The sequence below is a fragment of the Ochotona princeps genome, chromosome 9 (assembly GCF_030435755.1).
Source record: "Ochotona princeps isolate mOchPri1 chromosome 9, mOchPri1.hap1, whole genome shotgun sequence".
Lineage (NCBI taxonomy): Eukaryota > Metazoa > Chordata > Mammalia > Lagomorpha > Ochotonidae > Ochotona > Ochotona princeps.
In genome coordinates, this window is record NC_080840.1 from 28,429,294 (window position 1) to 28,446,620 (window position 17,327).

Sequence of the window (17,327 nt, forward strand, 5' to 3'; positions counted from 1 at the left end):
TCCCAAGGAGAAGACTCTACTAACTAGAAGCACAATGACCAAAAGCAAAAGAAGAGACAAAGGCATAATGAATATACTGAAAACTCCCTTGCAAAGGAGCAAAACCCTATGCCAATCTCAGATTTAACTGAGGAAAACATCAAGAAAATGGGGCATACAGAATTCATAAAATTCATTTTAAAGCTTCTGCTCAACAATGAGAAGCAAATACTAGAGTTCAAAGAATTTAAGGAAGCAATAAAGCAAATCAAGGCTGGTATATCAGAAATTAAGAACACAGTAGAGCAAATTAAGAGTACAGTGGAGAGTCTCCAAAATAGAATGAAGCAAGCAGAAGAAAGAATCTCAGAACTGGAAGATATTTCCTGTCATCAGGGGGAAGCAAACAAAATGCTAGAAGCAGAGCTGGATCAGGCCAAAAAAAGTATTCAAGAATTGAAAGCCACTATTAAGAGGCCAACTACAAGAGTTATGGGAGTCCCAGAAGGTGCAGAAAGAGAAGCTGAGTTTGCAAATGTATTTAATGAAATAATAAAGGAAAATACCCCTAATCTGGAGAAAGAATTGGGAAACAATATCCAGGAGGGGTGCAGAACTAACAGGCTTGATCAAAAGCGATCTTCACCAAGACACATGGTCATCAAACTCTCTTCAATTGAACATAAGGAAAAGATCCTTAAATGTGCATGTGAAAAAAATCAATTGACATATAAAGGAATGCTAATGAAACTCACAGGCGATCTCTCACAGGAAACTCTACAGGCAAGAAGAGAATGGAGTGACATATTCCAGATTCTAAAAGAAAAAAATTGTTGGCCTAGGATAACATATCCAGCAAAGCTTTCTTTCGTCTTTGAAAATGAAATCAAATTCTTCCACAGTCAAGAAAAGTTAAAAGAATCTGCCTCTTCCAAACCTGCCCTACAAATGATACTTAAAGATGTTCTCTTCACAGAGAAGAGGAATAGCGCCTACCAAAACCAAAGGCAAACAGGAAGAACATCCCACTAAAATGACAACAGAAGACTAAACCAATGAACAACCCATTCCTAAAATGACAGGACCAAAGCACCACCCATACATATTAAACTCTGAATGTAAATGGCTTAAGCACAACCAAATGTCATAGATTAGTAGACTGGATTAAAAAAACAAAACAACATCTATTTATTGTCTAGAAGAGACACACTTCACCAACAAAAATCAGTGGAAACTATATTGCATGGATTTTGTTGTTTTCTGTTAGTTTCATCTCTTCAAAACACTTTCTTCTGATTAAATCATTCAATGACTCATAAATCATAGAGTAGCATCATTTTCTGCAAGAAGGTTCTTGATTTTCATCTCTTCACCTACAGGTTAGGTATTTAGTAGCATGTTATTTAACTTCATGGTGTTGTTAATTTCTTTTTTTGTTCCCCTAATGTTGATTTTTTTTGTGGCATTTCATTTAAGGGGATGTATAGTAGCTGTGTAATGGAGACTGTCATATCTAGTAACATGTCATTTAACTTCATGGCATTGTAAATTTCTATTTTTCTTTTTATTGCTGATTTTGTATTATGACTTTTCATTTAAGGAGATGTACAGTAGCTGTGAAATGTAGACTAACATCCAGATGTGAGGATACAATGTAGTATGCATTTCTGCTTCCAGACAAAGATGGACTTGCAATGAAATTGTTTACTTTATGTTGACAAAAGGATGCTGGACTCTCTGCCATTGTCCATGCCCACAATGATGGACATATGACTGTGTATGAAGAACTATATTTTAGTAATGATATAGAGGAACTAGGTGGGAGGGGAGGGAATTGGGGAGAGGATAAGGGAAATGCCAGGAGCCTATGCAACTGTATCATAAAATGATAACAATAATAATAATAAAATGGTAAAAAAGTATACTAATACAATATTCTATAAAACTATTTATATATCACTCCTAGTCTACTTGTATGTGAAATACATTCTGAATTCCAAGCAAATGGATGGTAAATGAGCTATTAATATATAACTTGCTTATTGAATTTTACTTTTATACTATTTCTGTTAATTGGAAACAATAAAATAGCAATGTAAAAATATAAAAAAAAACAAGTTGGTAGGCTGATCTTGAATTTAAATCTAATAACAACATTGTGGACTATAAGATCCTTAAGAATTCAAACCCTGCACACTTTATCAGCCTTACTGTAAACCACTCCTTTAGCTAGCTACCTAATTTCCAATTATAGAATCCTTGAACTCATTGTTCCTCCCACAAGAAAACCTTTAAGACTCTGCGTATTCTTTTTAGGTTACTTAAGTCTGTTCCTCAACCCTCTCCAACCCCTCTTCCAATAAACAATGCATTTTCCTATTTCAGATCTCATTAATTAATTATTTACATCGTTGATCTGAGTGTAGCTCCAAACACTGTTTCCCATTTATAGGAACCTAGGATCGTTGGTGAAATGGCCAGCTCCAAGTTCACAGCAGAAACTAACAGAATGAATCCAGAATATTTGATCACAACAGAAGGCAAAGGTCTTCTTGGTCACTTTTGGAGTCGGAGAACACTGACTGTTCTGAAGGCTGGTAAATAATGAGAAGTAATTAAGCCTGTGTGCTCCCTTTCCTTTACAAACAGTATTCAAGAGAAATCAAACAGTGTGTGAGGAAAATATTTTCTTAAGATAATAATGTCAGGTAATAGTACAAAAGGAATGATAACAGGAAAAAATATCATTTTGAGAATTCTATTGATAGAATGGTTCCTGGCATTAATCATGAGAGGGAAAGTTGATCAGAAACTTCATGACAAGTGTATTAAGCCAAAAACACCCCCAAACACATGATATACTGTAAGATCAACACCAGTGCGGTCTTTCTGGTTTTACTGAAGAAACAGAGAGAAGCATGTAGCAAAGTGTTCATACTGTTGCTGCATGTAATATGGAGCCTAAATTTACCCATGGATCTACATTTAGCGACAATTTTTACAGAAAATGTGTGGTATAGATGAACATCTTTCATAAAATGAAGATACAATCAACCCAATCTAGAATGTGAAAAATAAAACAGGACAAATATAATTATTTAGCAAATAGGTGTGTACCTATGGTGGGAAGAAGGGTAGGTACAGTGGAAACAAGGAGATTGCCATTTCAAAAATATTTGAGAATTGTATCAATATGTGGACCTTCAAAGAATCCTGTTTGCAACGATTCCAGGGCATTTTTAAAGATAAGTAGGGACAGCTGAGATGAAATGATTTTAGACAGTATTAAGAATGCTTTGATGTGCTATAGTGGCAATGATGGCTACACTGAAAACCAAAGTCCTATAAGGACCAGAAACACATAAGAACACTTATTGATGAAACAACACATTCCTGAGATTTGCTGGTCAAACAGTCCAGACAAAAAAAATCAAGAGGGCACCAACAGGATTGGCATACTATTGACAACTTCGGAGGCTGGCCAATGAATCTCGGATAACCAATATGCTCTTCTGTTTTGTTTTACACGTTTGAACTTCATCTGCTTACATATAAAAAATTTAATAAAAATAAGTTTAATACTTTGGCTACCTTTCCACAAAACTGGGCTAGCCCTATCCAAGATCATACAGTTTTCTGGTATCACACATTTCTACCACAGAAATTAATCTTATTTTCTGTAAGCACTGAAAAAAGTATTAGTATTAAAATTTACTTTCTATTCAAGTGTAAATTTTCTGGGGTGAAGATAATTATGACTATTCATAGCTATGTATCCCAAAGTCTAGCACAGAATGTCACCTGTAGTTCAAATTCAAAATACCCCTAAGATAAATATAAAAATTGTTATCCCAATTAATTTAACATGTATAAACAGTTGTAATATTCCTTTAGTGTTCTAGTAATTTAGTTCCAAATTGAGGCACAGAAATATCAAGTGCATGTAACTTTTTGTACCCATTTTAATTTTCTGCATTTTAAACACATATCACTGCATTGACCTTGATTTATCTTTATCAGCCCACCTAAGTTCTTCCTCAGAACAAACAAAATAAAAACAAATAATCACAAGGTTTGGATATTCTTTCTTTCAGCTTTCTAGATTTGAGAATCAACCATATTTTAAGTATCATTTAAGAACATAATACTGGGTCAAGGAAAATAAAGAATGTCAATAATCATGGCAAAGTAAATGTTTACTGCACACATTTTAATGAAAGAGGATTTCAAAGGAATGGCAAAGATGTTTCTTATACTCCAGTATCTCTGGACTGATAATGCATTTCTGGAATGTTATTTTGAGAATTCAAGATGAATAATGATGTAACAGGAAAATGCACAAAGTCCTCTTAATGTATACAAGTGGGTCGTTAGCTAGCCAGTTCATAAAATTAGCCAAATTAAAGAATAATTCCTTTCAAATAGCACTGGAAGCATTACACTTTAATATACAAAGTCATCCTTAACAATGAAACTTTTGGTGTAGAATCTAGATGTATTATTTTCATCTCAGCCAGTAGAATGCCACTACAGTCAAATAATCAACATTCAAATGCATCATTTACAATTTATACTTTGTTCCAAGGCCTGGCTCAATAGCGTAGCGGTTAAAGTGTTCACCTTGAACGCACCAGGATCCCATATGGGCGCCGGTTCTAATCCCAGCAGCTCCACTTCCCATCCAGCTCCGTGCTAGTGGCCTGGGAATGCAGTGGAGGATGGCCCAAAGCGTTGGGACCCTGCACCGCGTGGGAGACCTGGAGGAAGTTTCCAGCTCCTGACTTTGGATCCGTACAGCTCCGTCTGTTGTGCTCACTTAGGGAGTGAATCATCGGATGGAAGATCATCTCTGTCTCTCCTCCTCTCTGTATATCTGACTTTCCAATAAAAATAAATAAATCTTTAAAAAAAACAATTTCTAATTTGTTTCAATGCAATAGAATGAAGATCTACATGTACTGGAAAAATAGTTTATTTTAATGTTATGATATTTTGCCCATCCTTGTAGTTGAGTCTCCAAACAAATTTTAATGATTTTTATCAGACTTTGCATATATTTCAACAGTTTCAACATAGAAATTTATCCCTAGCAAACATAATTCAATGATTTAGATAGTACTTAAAATCAATTAAAAATCACAGTGTGTATTGCTGACATATCTACAAGTAAGTTCCCCACAGTTCTTTCTAACTCTAGGCCCTAGTATTAATTTGTTTGCTAGGGTTACCATAACAAAGTACCACAAACTAGGTGACTTGACAGAAATCTATTTTATCAAAGTTCTGAAGGCCAACAATATAGATCAAGCTATCTGCAGAGTCAATTCCTCATGATGACTGTGAGGAACAATTTGTTTAAACCCCACTTCTACCCACTACAGCTATGGGCAGCTCTGTGGTCATCACCATCCCTTGCTTTGTAGAAGCCTAGCCCTCATGTCTCCTTTCATGTTCACATGGTGTTTTCCATGAGTGTATCTGTTCCAAATCCCCCCACACCCCATTTTTTTTAAAGGACACCAGTCAGATGAGATCAGAATAGATTATCCTACTCTTTTGTGACCTCCTATGAACCAATTATAATTTCAAAGACACTATTTCCAATCATCATCACATTCGGAACGATTTACAGTTAGGACTTCACCATGTGATTTACAGGGGTGGGTATGGAACTCAACTTATACCAGCTACAACCAGTTGCCAAGAGGGAATAAAGAGTGCAGTTTAGTAAGCTTGTAGCATAAATAGCTGATTATTGAATCCTGTCACTCTGGCAGAGTGTTGGATGTTGAAAAGAATGTGTCGTACATTTTGGGGACCCTAATATATTTGTTTTTTTTTTTTAAAGATTTTATTATTATTGGAAAGCCGGATATACAGAGAGGAGGAGTGACAGAGAGGAAGATCTTCCATCCGATGTTTCACTCCCCAAGTGAGCCGCAATGGGCTGGTACGCGCTGATCTGAAGCCGGGAACCAGGAACCTCTTCTGGGTCTCCCACGCGGGTGCAGGGTCCCAAAGCTTTGGGCCGTCCTCAACTGCTTTCCCAGGCCACAAGCAGGGAGCTGGATGGGAAGTGGAGCTGCCAGGATTAGAACCGGCGCCCATATGGGATCCCGGGGCCTTAAAGGCGAGGACTTTAGCTGCTAGGCCATGCCGCCGGGCCCGACCATAATATATTTGTAAGCCTTTGACACTGTAGTCAATTGCCAGTAGTCGTATGGAAAGGTTATAGCAAGGGATGCTTGAAAGAAAACTCATTTCAGATTCCTTACCTTTCTGCTTGAATCTCTCAATTAAAATTGTATAAACAAATTAGGTGTTTGCAAACTCTATACCAAGCTGTTATCTAAATAATCTTAATTTCCATTCTTCTAGAGCTAAAGAAATATAAACAACAAAATATTAATGATAAAATCCTATACTTTATGCAATTCCTGGTGAGTCACTGAAGTGTCTGCAGTGACTATGTCAGTCTTTATAATGTTTTGGTTGGTTTATGCATGTCCTAATTCTGTACAAGAGTGAAAAAACAGAGAAAAAGAATAAGATCAAGAGAACGTTTTCAGTATGTTCATGTGGCATTCTGTTTTACAGAGTAAAGCTTTCATCTTTTAATCCGATATCCACTTAACTACACTACAGAAGATTTATTTTTACCCCCTCTTGTTTCACAAAGGGCTCAAAAGTCTGTGGCAATTTTGACACATTGTTATAATATTTTTCTGACCCCCTCACATGTAGTATGCATATGCGCATGCGTGCACACACACACACACACACACACACACACTTATCCCTGCCTCATTTTCATATGGACACAAAGCCTTGGGATAAAATGATGGTTCATTATAGTGGTACAGAGCTCTTATCTTCATCCGGCAAGAGTCATTTCCTTCCAAAGATTGAAATGCAAATGTGAAAATTAATGATAACTGCATTATCTGATAGCAGAGATAATACCAATTCACTGTCAAAGTAATACACAGTCATTCTACGATTTCCTCCGCTTCTCACAATATTCTTCTTACTGTCAGACTATATCTATGGTTAACTATGTTTCATAGGTGTCTGTTAATTTACTTCAAATGGCATTTCCCAGATCTTATATCTACCACATTTTCCCAATCAAAAAGGAAACGAAATCAGAACTGTAATCTTCAAGCCCTCCTTTGGACTAGCAAAGACAGAGAGGGGGGAAAATACTGTATCATTAAGTACGTGCTTCTAGCTCATCCTACTCTCCTAGTTACCACTTGATTTTATGCAAAAACATTCCCCTGCTCCCCAGTTTCAGACACAAAGTAGAAGGAGCCCAATCATCTGCATGCCTCCCTAATGTTGAAAAGCAACTGCATGAAACATCTTGTTTATAGACTTCAGAACCAATATTCTGGTTCAGATGCAACAAGTGTATAAATTTTATTTGATCATGAGAATTCCTGAAAATTCACTTACACTAAAAGTTCTTTAACTGAATCATTAAATCTTTACTAATTATATCCCAGGCAATTTTACTAAAGGTGATGTAAGCCTGATGACCAGAACAAAAATTCTACAATGTGTTTTTTAGAGGAAAAACTTTTTTTAAAATTTATTATTCCTAAGTGCAAAGATAACATAACAACGCTTTAGTAAGGAAAATAAGAGTGTTGGCATACTTGGAGTAGATGTAACATTTCAAGTGCATATTGCACCAAGGTAAATGATAGATTTATAAGGATTTAGCTATACTCTCTCCCCACCAAGTTTCCTTCTAAATCTAAGTATGTAAGTCAGCACTCCAGACTTGGCCATCCAATATAACTCCAAAGATTTTCTTACAAGAAACGCACAACTGTGTAAATACTATTTTCAAAATAAGGTCAGCATCCCAATGACTGTCCATTTTGAAAGGATAAAATGAAAAGTGTTTAACAACATTCTTTCCTGGAGTTTGGAAAACAAAATCTACTAAGTCCCCGATCCCTGATACTGCATGCATAACAAAGTTTTAAGAAAGCTGGTATTCTTCCATTTTATAGTTAAGGAAATTGAAGATCGGATTTTTAACATGCCAGAAGTCACGGAGCACAAGCAACAATCACTAACCTACAGAGAAACCATCTGATGTATGGGCTCCAAGGGACAGGGCATACAAACACCATAAAAGACTATAAGTCACACAGCCCGAAGTCATAAGGCTGTGCCTGTAACAACAGGCGTAGATCTTTTACCTTAAGCTTTGTACTCCTTCTTCTGTAGTATAAACCATGCTGTACTTTCTAGGCTAAGTGTTGATTAATTATTGCATGAGTAACCTAAATATAGTACATGGGTAGTTAGAGAGCTAAAGGAAAGAAACAACATCCAGAAAGAGGAATGTGGATAGTCTGACTCTATACCCTTTGGACTCCTCCTTAGCACTTAAAAAAAATAGTGTACAATTAATACGTAACAAATATTTATTGAATAATTAAATGCGTAAGAATATTGGAAAGCTGAAGAATTTCCAAGGTTGATAATATATGAAAAGTTGCAAAGCTGATAAAAGAAGCAGAGGTAGGTAGACAAAAAAAAGTAGACAACAACAACAAAAAAAATAAAATACAAATACAGACAAAATAATAGCAAGCAACAAGCAGTAGGTGATTTAGAAATCAACCCAAATCATCTCAGGTAATCTGTCTAAAAGTAAGAAAAATGGAATTTTTAAAATAGATACACAAAATGCTGAAATAATGAGGTAATGACAATGACTTTTGTGTTGGCCTGAGTCTTACTAGTTTGTATATGTCTAGCTTTCCATCCAAATTGTAAAAGATTCATAGCATCATAGATGATATTTTAAAAACAGTCATAAAATGTAAACATTAAAGAATCTGACTACAGAAATACTCAACAACTGTAATATTTTCCCAATGATTGCTTAGAGCCCATATGACATAATAATTAACAAAGGTGTATACAACAGCAATTACTATTATGTATTTTGAGGAATGACAAATAAGGATAAAATGCTTCTATTCTGTGGACTTTGCACTTCTTAACAACAGAACACTTCAGATGGGAGCCGATTCGTTACTAAATACAGTCATCAAGACAACTGTGGAGTCTTCTTGCATTAAACTCTAAAATATGACAAGTCATGGTTCATCGTAAATGATACCACCTCTACGTTTCAAATTCTTCAGGCAATTTTCTTTGTCCTGTGATTGTGTTCTATTTTTAGAGAAAACGCTCTCTCTTTTCAGGAATGGGGGAAGGTCTTATATTAGAAATCTTTGAAATCATAACTGGTTCATTGCCTCATGTTTTGACAAAGCATATTAACACAAAGGTTAATGACAAATATCACCAAAGTTTAGCCATAGTGGATCTGTTTTGCAAGTGGGCATGAAAACATCAGATTCAATACTCATCTCAAGTATTCCAAAGTCATAATATGTAAATAACCTCATTTGGTTTTATCAGCTGTTCATATCATTTTCTGTATTTCACAAATAAAGACACAGGCATAGACAGATTAGGCAATTTACCAAGAATCTCCTACCTACTCAGCGGCAAAGTCAGAACATGAACTTAAGTCCTTAGAATTCAGAGCTCTTTTCCTACTCTTTAGGGAAATGTCACTAAAATCTGGACTATTTTCCCTAATGATAAAAAAATACAAATATTGCTTTGGGAGTAACAATAATCACAGTAACAGTATCAAAGCAGTTTCTGCTTACTACAATAACAAAAGTAGAAAAAAGTCCCTTACATCATTCTGAATTTCCTGGTTGAAGAAACAAATGATCATTAGGTTATCAATTAAGTTATCAAAACACACACATGAGACCATCTAAGTCTACTTGCTTATGAATATGCACTTTCCCTTTTATATTCACATGAAAATATAAGATCCTTCATCAAATTCAACTAAATATAGTCGGTCAAACAAATGTACCTAATATTAAAAAAAAATCTCATCTTGAATAATAGCAACATTTTTCACTTTGCTTTTTATCTTTGTGTAACCTAGTGAGGGAAACAGCTTTTGGGAAAAGTTGGTATTTGGTGTGAAACATGTATGCAATAATTTGTCACACCCTGAATTTACTTACCTGCTCACAAGCCACTGGAGAGGGTATAAACCTTAGACATGAAGAGAAAACATATGCCCCTAAAATGTGCCCTGTCATCCCACAAAAATGGAAAGTGCTATTGGCCAAGAAGCATAACTAAAAGAAAATTAAGCAGCTTTTGCCTGAAAAAATATTCTCAACATTTACACAGTTAATTCCAGAAGTAAAGAAGTTTCATATGCAAAGCTGACCCACTCTTTTTACGTATATGTACCATATATTATAAAATTTATTTTTTCTAAACACTGTCTTTTATCTTTTCCTTTATTTGTGTGTGGTATCCAGGAATTTCTTCCCCACACTGAAAAGACATAAACATTAGTTGGCAAGGTAAAAAATGCCAACAGAGGTCTACATTTGCTAAATCTAAAAATGTAGTGTTATTATTTTAAAACTACATTTTGATCCAAATCCTTGTATAGCAATATTCTATGGTATACAGAATACAAACACTTGTGTGTATCATGAATACCATTAGAAATGACATAACAATCAGATATACTGTATCTTCATTTTTGTTTGCATTATATTTTCCAGCTGCTGGCTTCAGAAAATTACCACTGGAGTTCCTCTCTTCTTCACGCACAGCAGACAGCAATTTGCAAAGTCATGCAAGGGTGAAAATGTGATTGAAATATAGGGATCTTTCTTAATGAAAAATATTACTGCTTTGGAAATTATGGCAGAAACTATTTTAGACTCGCTTACATCCTAACTCTTATGATATAATAAACTGCTTATAAATATACCATCAACTGTACATTACTTTGCAATAAAGTTTTCCCCTGAGAAGTTCTTAGGAATATTATATATTTACATATAATTAACTTGGTAACCTGGAAAAGTTTGATTAGCTTTTCTTGAAATGATTATGACAAGATTGCTAAAAATAAATTTATTTTTATTCATGAACACAGAAATACTGTTAAAACCCTAAATCACATTGGTGGGCATCCTTGAAAATTTCCTAAGCTTCTAAAGAGATACTGACGTTTGACCTATGACTGACAACATGACTAAACTGAAAATGATAGTTCTTTGAAGTATTATAATTTATACTCATTTGTAACACTTAAAATAGTGCCCAATTTTAACTCCGTTATACCACCAAGATACTGTGCTCAAAGAAAAAGAAAGCATAGTTGACTAATTTATATAAACATAAAGAATATAACTAATGCAGACATTAAACAGAGGTAACAGTGGTGTTTGCAGTTTAGCAAAATGACAAATATAATCCTACCCTTCCCTCTATTTTTAGACTATAAAGAATTAAAGGAGCTTCTCACACTTCTTTAAGGTTAAGCAAAACAGTATTTGAATTCCTGGCAGTACAACAGCTGGCTGGATTTTTATTTCCTGTCCTACCTGGACCATCCCAGTCCTCTGCTTCAGCTCCAGGCTGCCCTGCTTTCTCTGGCTGGGTGTCTCCATCGGATTCTGCAGTCTCCTGGATTCCTTCCTCATCACCTGAAAAACACCAACATGGAGAAACACAAATAAATGATCAAAGCTCTGATCATATAAGATTCGGATCCTCATGGCGGAACTGTACTTACCATATATCTAATCATATGTTTGTTACCTTCATCATTATATCAACAACTCATCATAATCATGTTGGTATATAACATGAGTAAATATATAATATCAAAAGTTGCGAAAATATCTTAAACAATAAAGTATATTTTCATAAAAAAATCCACTGCAGTCAAAATTACATATAGGAGAATCAAATAGCTCTATCTAATTTTCTAGCATTTTCAATTTAGAAAAAAACAAGCTCATTTATTAAAATATTACAAATTTTATAAAGGCAAGATACTATAAGACTAAAAATGCTAAGGGAAATGAGCCTATCGCAAAAGGTTAGATACCACATGTTGGACTTAATTTAAGATAACATGATGTCAATATGAAAAACAGTATATGTAAAATGTAATACTATAATGAAAATAGACATGAAACAGCTGAGTGGTAGCCTATGGCCATTTTAAGGTGTCTAGAACCCGGTCATGTATAAACCAAAGTTGAAGTGTCAGCGAAGGAGTCTTGCATTTTTTTTAACATGTTGGTTGCTCAACACTATGTCAATTAATTCCATGACGTTGTAAATTGTGGCTGATGTTATGCTGGGGCTTTTAATTGATCAGGATGATACTCTGCCGGCTCTACCTTCAGACCAGAGATGGTCTCCCCAATAAGCCGTCGAATTTGTCTGGGCAATGAGATGCTGGACTCTATACTTGGTATATGCTTGCAATGAAAGAATCTCAACTGATTTTGAACTATGGTAATGCAGCAAGGTGGAGGAATCCACCATGGGGGGAGGGTCTGGGGAGGGGTGGGGGGAATCCCAGTACATATGCGACTGTGTCACATAATGCAATGTAATCAATAAAAAAAAGAGAGAAAAAAAAAACAAAAAAATGCAATATCATAGGATAATAAATATTTGTGATTCAAGTTGCAATATTTTGAACATTTTTATTTTTACCCTTGTTTATACTCGCCCAAATTTGCTCCTATTTCTTTGAAAATGAGATATAAACCAGGTTATAATTAAATGGTTAGCATAGGAGATGAGCCAGGGACTCAATTCTACACAATGAAAGATGACATAAAGCTACTTGGATAAGTGTAGCTGGTTTCCACAATCTCATGGCTTTGTTTCCACATAAAAATGTAATGTTTTCAGCAAAAATACAATTATGGCAAAGGAGAAACATATTAATAATGCAATAACATTTTAAAAGCAAAAAGTCTAATTTATGAATACTCTCATTTTAAGTAATAACAAATATGTGCTGCTTTTAAGAAAAATAACACATTTAGCACAGTGCACACATAAAAACATTAAATATCCAAAAATAAACAGAAAAGGAAAACAGAATAATATGAAGTAAATTTGCAAATAGAACTAGTATTAAAACCATGGTAACTACTTCTCTTTTCTTCAAGATGCATTTATTTATTTTAAAGGCATAGTAAGAGAAGAAGCAGCAACAGAGTCAGAGATCTTCCAACTGATGGGTCATTCCCTAAAAGCCTACAACAACCAGGATTGGCCTCTACCGAAGTCAGGACAAAAACACTGTGGACTCCAGGACCTGAAACATCCTCTGTTGCCTCCCAACTGTATTAGCAGAAAGGTGAAGGAGGGACTCGATCCCAGCAAATCCGATATGAAATGAGGCTGTCTCAAAGGAGAGCTTAGCCTACTGAGTCACAACGTCTGCCCTTTAGTTTTTAATTTCACAATCCTAACATTTAAGTTAAATTACTTGCTTTGTTCATGTATTCATAACCATTTTCTGTGTACTTGTCCAAGCATTTCACACAATTCATACAGTTACATGATCTTTCAAAAATGCATTCAATTTTTTAGACATTTCAGAGCAAACTAGAAGATACAAAATGTCTAATAAATCCTACCATTTGCAACCAAATGGTCCCATGTAGAGATCAATTTCCTCAATGAAATAAGCCAATCCCAAAAGGTCAAAAAATTATCATACATGCTCTCTGATATAAAGCAAACTTCATGCAAAACACAAGCTCAAACTCTGTGTGTGTGTGTGTGTGTAGAGAGAGATTAACTAGAGGAACTATATAAAAAAAGGCAAGTATATCACGCAGTGAAGATACCTTGCAGTATGCATCCTACTTCTGAATAACAACGAGAACCCCTCAATGAAACTGTTAAATATATCTTGACAATAGGACGCTTGACTTTCTACCAGTGTCTATACTTGCAATGTCATGATATACTTAAATAGCAGAATGATGGACTTGTGACTGTTGTTAAAAGACCATACTAATGGTATAATATAAGGGAAAACAGTGGAACAGGGGGAGGTTGGGGAAGGCGGAATGGGAAATTCCTGAGTCTAAAATACTGTTTCATTAAAAAATAAATAAACAAATCAGTATTTTCAGGCTTGAACATGTATTATCATGTTAATATAAACTTTGAACGTTAACCTTCATTTGATGGCTCAATTTGGGTGTTAATCTGACAGGATTATGGATTGTTTCTAGGTGTGTCTGTGAGGGTATTCCCAGAGGAGATTGGCAGATGAGTGAGCAAAGTCCATCCTCCCTGCTGGCTGTCACCATCTAATCATCAAGGAGCACAGACTGATCAGAAAGATGATTTCCTTTCTTCCAGGACTTGAGATGAACTCAGTATCATTTCCTGGAACCTCATGATTCAGGCTCTCTGGGCCTCGGGATCCAGGACGAAGAACAGCTGTCACTCGGGGTCCCAGACCTCTGGTATGGAACTGAGAGTTACTCTGCCACATCTCATGTTCCCTGACTTGAAGATTTAAACCGAGCCACTTTATCAGCTTGCCTGCTTCTCCAATGGGCAATTGCTCAGCCTCCCAAGTTCTGCGAGCCAATTCCTGCAACAAATTCGTCTATGGATACACATTTACGGATTGTTTAATGGCAGAATTGCTTTGAGAACTGTGTCCTGTGGTGATTTGTTCAATGCATGATTACCATAAGGGTCTACATGGTGAAACCCATACCTAAATAACTGGTTTAAGTCCTTGAAAACGGGGTCTACTGTTGATCAAAACAGGTGATACATGACTGTCTCTATATGTGTGTGTGGGGGGAGATGTTATTTCTGGAAACTTATTTTCTCCATATATTTTATAGACATCTCTACATATAGCTTCACAACACAAAGACCTTAAAAGTAGAGTAAAATTAGGGACAGAGAATACCTTACAATGAGAATAGGTGCAAGTGACAGCTCTGTTGAACTCAATTTCCTTAACAGAAAAGCACTGGTTCTCGTGGCTAATGAAGAATGAAGCATACAACCCACATCACTAACCCCATGTCCAAAACTGATACCTCTTTGAAAGTTATCTACTCCTTTTAGACTGATCAGATGAATACCAATGGAATTTCATCCAGCAAATACTTACTGAAAATCTACCACGTTTAATAATTGTTGTAGGTTCCATACGATACAGAGGGTACATATCAAATCCCTTTCTGGAAACATAGAACTCAAGAAGGACAGCAGGTTCACCAAATCAGTGTGTGAGACAAGGTTGGATTGCCATAGGACAGTACTAAAAAAGAGACAATAATTAGATAAAACTTTATCCTTCATGTTCCTCTTTTCAGTTCCTGTAACAGTGTCAACCAATTAATTCCTGCAGATTAGGAGATTAGGGAGTTCTGAGGCAAAACCAGGATTGTTCTTCAGTTCACACACCCTAGTAAGTTAAAGTACATTAAAATATCCAATTGTTCATTAGCCCCTTGCCTGCCCTGGTTCCTGCCAAATGAACCTCTTTTTACCTTCCCCGTCCAATGAGTAACACATCAAACCTGGTCAGCAGGTGCCTTGTGGCATCTGTTGTGAATGCTAGGCCAGGTTAGTTAGTCATTAAATACTTGGGTTTTCACCCCTGCATATAAGTAATTCTTGAAGCAGTGTCACACAGAAAGCAGACAGTCATAACTGGAAGCACAGTTTTGGGGCCGTTGGGGAATCTTAAAGTCACTTTCCATGAGTTGGTTCCCTAGTGCTGACTCTTGCCTGCTGGGTCCAGTCTGATTTCTGCCCTCTCTGTCCTATTTTGCTTATCAGGGAGTCAGACATCTGTGGACTCCTTGACTGGCTTTTCCTCAAGCTGTGATTTTTGGTTGAGTTGACCCAGTAGAAGCACTGACAGAAGATCAGGTGGTAGAAGGAGACAGACAAGTTGGACAGTTGGTCCTCAAGCCCTCCCCACTGCTAGTCTACTGCAGCAGTCACTGCAGACACAAACCTCCCCTTGGAGACTTCTCCCTACTCCTCTGAGGCTCCTCACAAGCATCACTGTCTCACACACCTCTTGAGAACAAAGTGCTAACAGCTTACAATGCTGGGTGCCCTTGGGTACTTCTCACCCCTCCATCCATATCTTGCACACTCTCCATTAAACTCCCAATACTAAAACCTACTGATCATGTAATCAATTTTCTACTTGAATCCTTACAGATATACTCTATTCCTTCCCCAGCTTCCCATAGTATTTTTGCAATTTTTGGAACAGTTAACACATCTTTTATGTTTTATGGAACATTTCCTATAAATACTTTATTTTATAACATTTATTTAAAAACCAAAAGCTTAATTTTAAAAACAGTAGCATTTAAAAACAAATATCACTATTATAAATGGAAAAAATCAGTATCATATGGAAAAAACAGGCTGTAAGTCATAGAAATCAATTCAAAAGAAACACAATTAACAATATTAGATTCTTCTACGTCTCTTTACATTCTGAGTATCTGGTCTTACTGCTTTGTATTAGAAAGACAGCAAGCATGACAGTATTCAAGTCATGGTCATAAGAAGCTGAGACAAGCTCGCTAACTTAACAACAAAACAGAAGAAGACTAGAAAATTTCTCTATTGATTCAATGTTATTTCATAAAACATCAGTAAGTGCACCAACTAATTCTTTTTGATTACCATCAGGTATCCTTGACCTAATTTGGGGAATTATTGGCATTTCCAAAACTTTGTTTTTCACAGGAACAAAAATCCACAATAGAATCTGCCACTTTATTGAGTATCCTTTTGATTACATTCCAACAGCCTAACTGAAGTTTTAACAGCAGGTGTTGTGCTAACTCAGCAGCGTGTACAAAGGGAATTGTTCTTCCCAACAGTGTAAAGAATGCAACCTAAAGTTTAGAAATAGTATCCATCCACTATGTTTTACCAGTTTTTTCCGTCATTCATTTTGTGAAAAGCAGTGAGTGAGAAAGAGAGAGAAAGAGAGAGAGAGAGAGAAGTTTTCATTATCTGATTAGTGAATCCCCAAATGCTCACAACAACCTGGGCAATACCAAGCAAAGCCTAGGTGCCAAGAATTCCATTTGGATCACCCACATGGGTGGCACCAACGGAATTACCTGAGACATTATCAGTCTTCCAGGGTGCAGATTAGCAGTAAACTGAATTGAAAGCAGAGTCAGTGCTCAAAGGCACTCTGATTATGGGACGCAGACATCCTAATCAGTGGCTTAACCTCATGTACTACAATGCCTGCCCCTCTCATTCAGCATAAATCTTTAAAGAATCTAAGCACCAAAGGTGACTTGGGGAACTAAAGTAAGATCAAAGCCCCAATGCAAGAAACTGATATGCAGACAGGATCAATAATTTACCCATGGTCTATAGCTAGAACATTAATTTCCAGACAAGGAGCCTCTCTCCAA

The 17,327-nt window shown here is 36.1% G+C and overlaps 1 protein-coding gene across 2 annotated transcripts in view; it reads right to left on the reverse strand.

The window, feature by feature from the left end:
- ZFPM2 (zinc finger protein, FOG family member 2) overlaps positions 1 to 17,327 on the reverse strand; it is a 452,842-nt gene that overhangs the window by 321,405 nt on the left and 114,110 nt on the right. For both annotated transcript variants that reach the window (XM_004580673.2, XM_036498458.2), the window contains one exon: positions 11,454 to 11,555. In XM_004580673.2, the coding sequence (XP_004580730.2) occupies positions 11,454 to 11,555 (102 nt within the window). The remainder of the gene's footprint in view (positions 1 to 11,453; positions 11,556 to 17,327) is intronic.